This window comes from Aquarana catesbeiana, linkage group LG04, assembly GCF_042186555.1.
Source record: "Aquarana catesbeiana isolate 2022-GZ linkage group LG04, ASM4218655v1, whole genome shotgun sequence".
Classification (NCBI taxonomy): domain Eukaryota; kingdom Metazoa; phylum Chordata; class Amphibia; order Anura; family Ranidae; genus Aquarana; species Aquarana catesbeiana.
The window spans coordinates 287,985,045-287,994,691 of NC_133327.1; the positions used below are offsets into that span (position 1 = coordinate 287,985,045).

General features: G+C 40.4%; 1 protein-coding gene across 2 annotated transcripts in view; it reads right to left on the minus strand.

The window, feature by feature from the left end:
- The window catches only part of GCM1 (glial cells missing transcription factor 1), a 36,572-nt gene extending 28,865 nt beyond the window's left edge, over positions 1-7,707 (minus strand). For both annotated transcript variants that reach the window (XM_073626671.1, XM_073626669.1), the window contains exon 1: positions 7,515-7,707. In XM_073626671.1, the coding sequence (XP_073482772.1) occupies positions 7,515-7,586 (72 nt within the window). In that variant the 5' untranslated portion in view covers positions 7,587-7,707. The remainder of the gene's footprint in view (positions 1-7,514) is intronic.
- Positions 7,708-9,647: the final 1,940 nt, after the last annotated feature.

Below are 9,647 nucleotides of genomic sequence, written 5' to 3' on the forward strand. Positions count from 1 at the left end.
TTACTCGGTGTAACATTATCTTTGACAATATAAAAAAAATTGGGCTAACTTCGCTGTTGTCTTATTTTTTAATTCAAAAAAGTGTATTTTTTCAAGAAAAATGCGCTTGTAAGACCGCTGCGCAAATACGGTGTGACAGAAAGTATTGCAACCATTTTATTCTCTAGGATGTTAGAAAAAAATGTATAATGTTTGGGGGTTCTAAGTAATTTTCTAGCAAAAAAAAATGTTTTTAATTTGTAAACACCACATCTAAAAAAGAGGCCTGGTCTTATATTGGTTAATCATACTAACCACCCTGATTTCACTCATTTCACTCAATAGCTGCCGAAAGCTTAGGATGTCAAAATGACCTCATTTTTATATCTCTAAACAGTTTGAGGTTCAGTTAAGACAATTCAAAATGTATTTGCTCTCCAAATATCATTAAGCTTTAACATTCCTGCATAAATTATGGAATTTGCTTTTTTAAAAGATACAGAGGGAAATTGATCAAAACTGGAATAGCCAGAATCTGGAGCATATGTGCATATCAGCCAATTAGCTTCTATCTTAGATTGAAGGATGAAGATAGAAGCTGACTGATTGCAGTGCCCAGTTGCTCCAGATTCTGCTCCAGCTTTGGTATACAGTTGACAATTTCAACATTCCAGATTTTTTTTTATTGGAGTCAGGGCTAAAAAAATAATACTTAAAGCGGGATTCCGGCGGTAAAAAAAAATTTTTTTGAGCCCTCGGCTCTCGGGTCCTGGCACCGCCATCCTAGGTAAGGGAAACAGGCAGTTTCCCTCACTGCCAGTTTCCTACTGCGCACGCGTGAGCGGCGTGGCGCTCTGTGAATGGCCCCGTGGTGTTCTGGGAACACACACAGTTTAGGTTTTTTTTCACATTTTTTTTTTTTTTTTAGGATTTTTGGTGAATTTTTTTTTTCAGGGTGGCCCTCCACTTTAAAAAATATTTTTCAGTCAGATACATCTGAATCATTGCAAAGTATTATTTTGTTAGCAGGTAGAGCTTCAAGCCCATTTTCATGTTTTACAGGGACACCTTTGTTCCTCTGTAAAATGCCTGATATTTACTAAGCTCAATAGCTCAAGCTGGAACTTATATTATTAAATAAGTCAGAGCAGTGATTCCTTCTGCTCTTTTCACACTTCTTTGTCCAAGGTTGCAGTGAAAGACTGATAAGTCCTCAAGGACATTACTTATAGCAGAGGTATAACAAAGTTGTAAAGAGTAATAATAAAGAATGAAACATAAACTATTCCTGCTTCTGTCTGGCTTATTGTTGATGTGCTGTGATGGACGTGAGGTGGCCTCCTAATAAAGAGGTAAGACAATAATCATTAAAATGTGTGGGGCTGGATTTAGGGTGGATAAAGGAAAAATTGAAGAGAGAGTAGGAAAAGGGTGGAAAGGATACGGGAGAGATTCAGGCAGAAAGGGAAAGGTAAGAAAAGGTAGGGATGGCAGGGTAGGGCATTTCTGATAAGAATGGATAACATAAATTAATCTGCAGGTAGTTTAGATTTGAATGGTTAAAAGGAAATATGGCCAAACCTCTTTTGATCATACTTCTCATGTGGGTCACAGGAGTGCACTTACTTTTGCACTCCCGTGAACCAGAATTAGGGATGAGCCAAACACCCCCCCGTTCGGTTCGCAACATGCGAACAGGCAAAAAATTTGTACGAACACCGTTAAAGTCTATGGGACACGAACATGAAAAATCAAAAGTGCTAATTTTAAAGGCTTATATGCATGGTATTATCTTAAAAAGTGTTTGGGGACCCGGGTCCTGCCCCAGGGGACATGTATCAATGCAAAAGAAAGTTTTAAAAACGGCCGTTTTTTCGGGAGCAGTGTTTTGATGATGCTTAAAGTGAAAAAAAAGGTGAAATATTCTTTTAAATATCTTACCTGGGGGGTGTCTATAGTACGCCTGTAAAGTGGCGCGTGTTTCCCGTGCTTAGAACAGTCCCTGCACAAAATGTAAAGGGGCGCATGTGTTTAGAACAGTCTGACAGCAAAATGACATTTCTAAAGGGAAAAAAAGTCATTTAAAAGTGCTAGAGCTAGTGCCGGCTATAATGGATTGTCGGGGAAAAAAGTCATTTAAAAGTGCTAGAGCTAGTGCCGGCTATAATGAATTGTCGGGGGGAAAAAGTAATTTAAAAGTGCTAGAGCTAGTGCCAGCTATAATGAATTGTCGAGAAAAAAAAGTAATTTAAAAGTGCGAGTGACCCCGCCCCCCTCTGACGCTATGGGAAAGCCATAGGGATATCCCCTTACGTCAGAGGGGGCAGGGTCACCCGGCGATGACATTGTATGGCTCCGCCCTCACTTATAAAACAACTGTCACCTGAGAGGCCCGTCATTGTGACGGGTGCCTCCCATGGAGGCAGATCGTAGGCGGCTTGCGCTTTTTTTTTCTTTTTTGGTCCGTCGGAGCGCAAGAAGAAGAAGAAGACTCCGCAGGACAGTTTTATTTGTAATTTTTTTAATAAAGGACTTGTCCCAAGGTGTGTAGTGTCTTTTTTTTATAATTTTCACACATTTTTTGTGAAATGGTAGGGGTACATTTGCGACCTGCCAGGTTGCGTGCTCGGATAAGGGTCTGGTATGGATTTTTGGGGGGACCCCACGCCATTTTTTTTTAAATTTTGGCGCGGGGTTCCCCTTAAAATCCATACCAGACCTGAAGGGTCTGGTATGGATTTTTAGGGGGACCCCCACACCATTTTTTTTTAATCTTGGTACAAGGTTCCCCTTAATATCCATACCAGGCCTGAAGGGCCTGGTATGGAATTTAGGGGGCCCCCCACGCATTTTTGTTTAAAATTTTGGTTCGGGGTTCCCCTGTGGGGAAATTCCATGGCGTTTTTATCAATGAACTTTTATGTGTATTGCCGGACCAACAATTCATTATAGCCGGCACTAGCCCTAGCACTTTTAAATGAATTTTTTCCCCCGACAATTCATTATAGCCGGCACTAGCTCTAGCACTTTTAAATGACTTTTTTTTCCCGACAATTCATTATAGCCGGCACTAGCTCTAACACTGTTAAATTACTTTTTTTCCCTTTTAGAAATGTAATTTTGCTGTCAGACTGTTCTAAACATGGGAAACATGTGCCCCTTTACAGGCATACTATAGACACCCCCCAGGTACGAAATTTAAAGGAATATTACACTTTTATTGTTTCACTATAAGCATTATTAAAATCACTGCTCCAGAAAAAACAACTGGTTTTAAAACTTCTTTTTGTATTGATACATGTCCCCTGGGGCAGGACCCGGGTCCCCATACACTTTTTATGACAATACCATGCATATAAGCCTTTAAAATTAGCACTTTTGATTTCTCCCATAGACTTTTAAAAGGTGTTCCGCGGCTTTCGAATTTGCTGCGAACACCCCAAATTGTTCGCTGTTCGTCGAACGGGCAAACAGCCAATGTTCGAGTCAAACTCATGTTCGACCCGAACATAAAGCCCATCCCTAACCAGAATCAGCCAACAGTGGTCTAAAATCCGCTGTTGGATGACGTCACAGAGTTGGTCTGGCCTCTGAGGATATCCCAGCAAAAATGTGTGGGTAAAGCATATTGTAGCCAAGGCTCCCAGATTTTCACATATTTGAATTGGGTTTCATTCAATACTTTGGAAAGTTTTTGTGCATTTCATATGACTCCTTACTTCCTGTTAACCCTACTTTTTTTTCCAAGCCTTTGCCAAGTTTTATTTTGATTCTAAGAAAATGAAGGTTGCTAGTTAGTACACTACAAGAGCATTTTAATATTCTGGACCAGGATTTATTCCAGTCTCTTGGAGGTTGATAAATTGTGTGATAAATTGTGAGGTCTTGTTCCCAACTGTTGATATAAGAGGGGCTAACATTAGTGGGATATGAGATTAGTGCAGAGAACAGCGTAGATATTAGCTTCATGGAGTTGGGATAACACAGGCAGGTATGTTCAGATGAGTTTAAGCTTGCAGGATTAGTATGAAGGGGGTTATGTCATCACTCGGAGCTCTGACTAAGCTGGAATTTTTCTTGTAGAGGTGAAGTGGTGTTCCAGCCTAAAGCAGTGCAAAATTCATCAATTAAATGGGTGGCTTTCACACTCATGGATGTTCTTTTGGACCTTTTTTTTTCTAGTTTATATGGCAATTCTGCAAGGGGGAGGAGAGCACACTTAAAAAGAAGCTTCCCCAGCGATTTGGGGGCGATCCAGTCCAATGCAGAGGGTTTCTCAACCAGGTTGAGATATACTTTGAGATGCTGCCCCACGCGTTTCCCACAGACAGAAGCAAAGTAGGTTTCCTGATATCTTTGCTTTCTGAGAGAGCCTTGGCCTGAGCAAACCCTCTATGGAAGACGCAAAAACCTGTTGTCTTGAGCTACCCTGAGTTTGTGGCTTCGTTTAAAAGGATATTTGACGTTCCCGCAGGCTCCGCTTCTGCAGCCAAGGGCCTCATGTCCATAGAACAGAGTATGAGAACTGTTGCCGAATTCGAGTTCCCTCACTGAGGTTCGCACCTTGGTTTATTGGGCCTTTCCGTATTCTTCGCGGGATTAACCCAGTGGCTAACGCATTAGACCTTCCTTCTAATATGCATATTTCAAATGTATTTCATGTCTCCTTATTAAAACCTTTGGTCTGAAACCGCTTTACCACCTTGGTGCCATGTCCTCACCCTGTACAGGTTGAGAACCATGAGGAGTATGAACTACAGTCAATTGTAGTAGGTTCCGTGGGTGCATACAGTACCTGGTGCATTGGAAAGGGTATGGTCCAGAGGAACGCTCTTGGGTCTCATCCTCGGACGTACATGCCCCTGTCCTCCTCCATGATTTCTATGGATGTTTTCCCCTCAAGCCTGGTGTTCCTCCGAGGGGTCGGTGAGGAGGGGGTACTGTCAGAGCTGGGCTCAGCCCTTCCTTCTCTGAGCTGGCCACTCAGCTGTCGGCTAATTGCCAGCTCCTATCTCTCCACAGTTACTCAGCTGTTGATGATATCCTGCTCGTCAGTCCTACCTACTTAAGCCGTCCAGTCCAGAAGAGCTCTGCCTTTGCCTTGGTCAACATCACAGAAACTATCTCCTCCGATCCTGTTCAAGACTTGCTTTGCTGACATCTCTTCTGGCTCCAGATCCTGCTTGCTGTTCCACTACATTGATCCCTGACTTCTGGCTTGGCTGACTATCTGTTTCAGTTACTGAACTTTGGCTATCTTTTGACTACGTTTGTTCTTTTTACTTTTATTATTAGACAAGTGTGATTTAACTTTACATTTGTCTTGGTCTGATTTCATGCTTTCTGACAATCACTTAATAAAAGTTTAGTTTAAACTTAAACCTAACATATCACTGAAAGCTACCACTTGCCCCATCCTCCCTCAACCTTAACCTTAACCTCAACCTTAATTAACACTCAGTTAACCTCTTAAGACTTCACCTCCTCCCAACCCCAAAGGATAACCATGCCTCCCACCCCTGTAATCTTCTGCTGTGGCAGGGATTAAAGAAATAATAAAGGTTACTTTTATTGATTAACGTAAAAAAGATGGCATATTTACCCACTCTGTGCAATGATATTGCCCAAAGCAGTTGCATACCTCCTCTTTCGCAGTCCCCCGCCAGCAATGTCTGCTCCTTTTTCTTCCAAGTGCTCAGCATGCCGGTTGCTAAGGGGGTACCTGTGGGTTGGCCACAACATCCTCTTCTCCTCTGCTTCTTCCTTACAGGATCTGACTGACAACAGCCACCCATCATCCACTAAGAGATCGCTTTTCATTCATAGAAGCTGTAGTATGACTTCTGTGAATAGAGCGGCTGGGTAGAAAGGGTGGGCATAGTTGAGCACTTTGAATGACAGCCGCTTATTTTTATCAACCCCTGTCTCACCGGAAGATTATGGTGGCAGGGTGAGGGGCATGGACGGAGGAGGATTTAATCTAACAGAAGAGGCATCAGCACAAAGGACATATCCTGTAAGTTAAACTTAGTATATGAACTTTCAAACATCTGATTATAGATACTTGTTTATACCATGAAAAACCTTCCAGGCTGTGCCCTTCTTGAGATTTTGCTGTATATTGTTGCTTCTGTTGCCATATGCAAATGCTCACTTTATCACCTATTCACCTGCCTATGGTGATGTAATGCTCTATCTCCAGCAAAATCGTTGGATGGTGAGAGGCTCTTCAAACCTACCGACTTTCTGAAACCCCCTTTAGTCTGCACACACGAAGGATTTATGGCTTACGTGAATTGAGGACAGAAGCAAAGTTAGAGAAAAGAAATGAAAGAACTTCCATAATGGTTCTGGCTTTAGTGATAGTGGGGGACAAAATGGCAACACACAAAAATGTAATAAGCTTTATATAAGGGGTTTATTTAGTGATTAGATATGGTATGTGCCATATTAGCTTTTACAAACCTAAAATCTCCTGGAACAAATTTTAAGGAAACTGACTAGTTCAGGGACCAAATGATACCAGCAAAGTGTATTTTATAAGATGTGGTGGTCCATGTCGAGAATGTGTTGTAGTCTTTTTTGGCTTTTGGTTCAGTTTTTTTTTTTTTTTGCTTGAACAGACTAAATATATGGCAAACATTGATTGCAACCTTAATGTACCTACAAATAGGCACATTATAATTAATGTACAGTAAAAATTGGCTTAACTAAATACAAAACAATTACATTGTATATTAAAGGATTCCTCATTGCTTAGCTTTGTTTTAAGAAAAATCTAATTTTCTGGCTGCCATGCTGATCTTCTTGTTTCAGTATATTGAATCACTAATCTGCAAGAAATAAGTATTAAGGCCAAAGCATCAGCCTTGAATTTCTTTTATAATAGGTCTACTCTAAAACCAGCCTAGGCTTTAGTAAAATACAGAGTCTATTCGAAATTCCTGAATAATAAGTGAAATAATTTATTCAGATTCAGAAGTCAAGTGCAGCATGCTCTCTAGGAACAATGGTATTTACCATGTGTTCACAGGAATGAGTAGAAAAAAAAGGGAGCTACCTACAATGGGTTTTTCTTACAGATACATGCTATTGGGTTGTCATTCTGATCCTGGCCTCACTACCCAGTAGCTCAGTGATCTGAACAATCATGCAAGATGGATTTGAAAAAATTTCAGACTTCTCAGTCTGCATACTTGTTCCAGATCAGTAATTCACAAAGTTGTGAATGTACAATAGGTAAAAACTCCACAGTCTGCACCTTTAAAAAGCAAGTCCATAGATAACCTTTTAACTTTTTGCCTGATGACCAGACTAGGAAACTACTATTTCAAAGGCATATATGTAAATTTTAAATATATAACCCTAAATTGTATATGTACACATTTAAGAAGATGGTTCAGGACCTTACTGTTGGTTATACGCTAAATTAGGAAGCAAAATATAGCCATTGGTACAAGTCTGATAGCTTGACATCTCCTAACATATTCATATAAGGTAACAAGAAAGCAATTCAGTTTGATAACATACTGTACCTTTGGCAGTTTCATATCATTGATATCCCAGTTAAAAGATTTGGTTTGAGACAGAAAGTGTTCTTGTTCCATTTTAGAATCCTTTGTATATTCAAGTGTTATTGCAGGTGATCTGGACAAGAGCAGCTTGCTTTAAGCTAGATCTGACCACATTCAAGCAGTTGTGACAAGGAAGTCACTTCCTAAAGCTACTGTATTAAATGACACAAACAGCACAGTATAAGGGGAAAAAAACATCTTGCCTTGCCAGAAAAACTTGTTTTAGAAGCTGTTTCACGAAGCGTATGATGAACCTGTAGGGATACAAATATGGGTGCTGCAGCTGCTCATTAACCTTTTAAAGGGGCAGACTGTGGGGCTTCCATTTTTATCTTATCTTTATGAGTCCCTGGCTTGGAGCGAGTATGCAGACACTGAAGTCCTGCATGCTTTTTCCGGATCAGTGACATACTAGGTAGCAAAGCCAGAACATGGTTGATAGCTTGCACCTTTAAATACTAGTTAGCAATGACAGTTTTCCACATTTCTATCTTCACAGGGTATTGGGCCAAGCAGTGTATATACTCAAATATGATGAATGCCAAAAGTAATGTTGTATTGAATCAGATATAAAAGGAAACAGTACTTTGATTAAAAACACACTTTTGAGTGTCAACCATACTGATAAAAATATACTGAAAAAAATAAATATCTGAAAAGTGTGGCGTGCATTTGTATTTAGCCCCCCTGAGTCAATACTTTTTAGAACCGCCTTTCTCTGCAATTACAGTTGCAAGTCTTTTTGGGTATGTCTCTACGAGCTTTGCACATCCAGAGAATGAATTTTTTGGCCATTCTTCTTTGCAGAAAAGCTAAAACTTTGTCAGATTGGATGGAGAGCGTCTGTGAACAGCAATTTTCAAGTCTTGCCACAGATTCTCAATTGGATTTAGGTCTGCACTTTTACTGGGCCATTCTAACACATGAATATGATTTGATGTAAACAATTCCATTGTAGCTCTGGCTGTATGTTTAGGGTCGTTGTCCTGCTGGAAAGTGAACCTCAGAGTCTGCAAAAGACATGATACTGGCGCAAACAGGTTTTCTTCTAAGATTTCCCTGCATTTGACTCCATTCATCTTCTCCTCAACTCTGAACAGCTTCTCTCTCCCTGCTGAAGATAAGCATCCCCACAACATGATGCTGCCACCCCCATGTTTCATGGTGGGGATGGTGTGTTCAGGGTGATGTGTAGTGTTCGTTTTCCACCACACATAGCTTTTTGCTTTTAGGCCAAAAAGTTCAATTTTGGTCTCATCTGACCAGAGCACCTTCTTCCACATGTTTGCTGTGTCCCCCACATGGCTTCTGGCAAACTGAAAACTGGACTTCTTATGGCTTTCTTCTTGGCTCTCTTCCATAAAGGCCAGATTTGTGAAGTGCACGACTAATAGTTGTCCTGTGGACAGATTCTCCCACCTGAGTTGTGGATCTTTGCGGCTCCTCCTGAGTTATCATGGGCCTCTTGGCTGCTTCTCTGATTAATGGTCTCCTTGCCTAGCCTGTCAGTTTAGTTGGAGGGCCATGTCTTGGTAGGTTTGCAGTTGTGTCATACTTTTTCCATTTTAGGATAATAGATTGAACAGTGCTCTGTGAGATGTTCAAAGTTTGGGATATTTTTTTATACCCTGCTTTAATCTTCTCCAGAACTTTATCCCTGACCTCGCTAGTGTGTTCCTTGGCCTTCATGATGCTGTTTGTTAACTAAGGTTCTCTAACAAACTTCTGAGGGCTTCACAGAACAGCTGTATTTATACTGAGATTAAATTACACACATGTGGAATCTATTTACCAATTAGGTGACCTCTGAAGGCAATTGGTTCTACTAGATTTTAGTTAGGGGTATCAGAGTAAAGATGCTGAATACAAATGCACACCACACTTTTCACATATTTATTTGTAAAAAAATGTTAAAAACCATTTATCATTTTCCTTCCACTTCACAATTATGTGCCACTTTGTGTTGGTCTATCACATAAAATCCCAATAAAATACATTTATATTTTTGGTTCTAACATGACAAAATATGGAAAATTTCAAGGAGTATGAATACTTTTTCAAGGCACTGAATATAGGAATGGGTTTTGAAGGCAC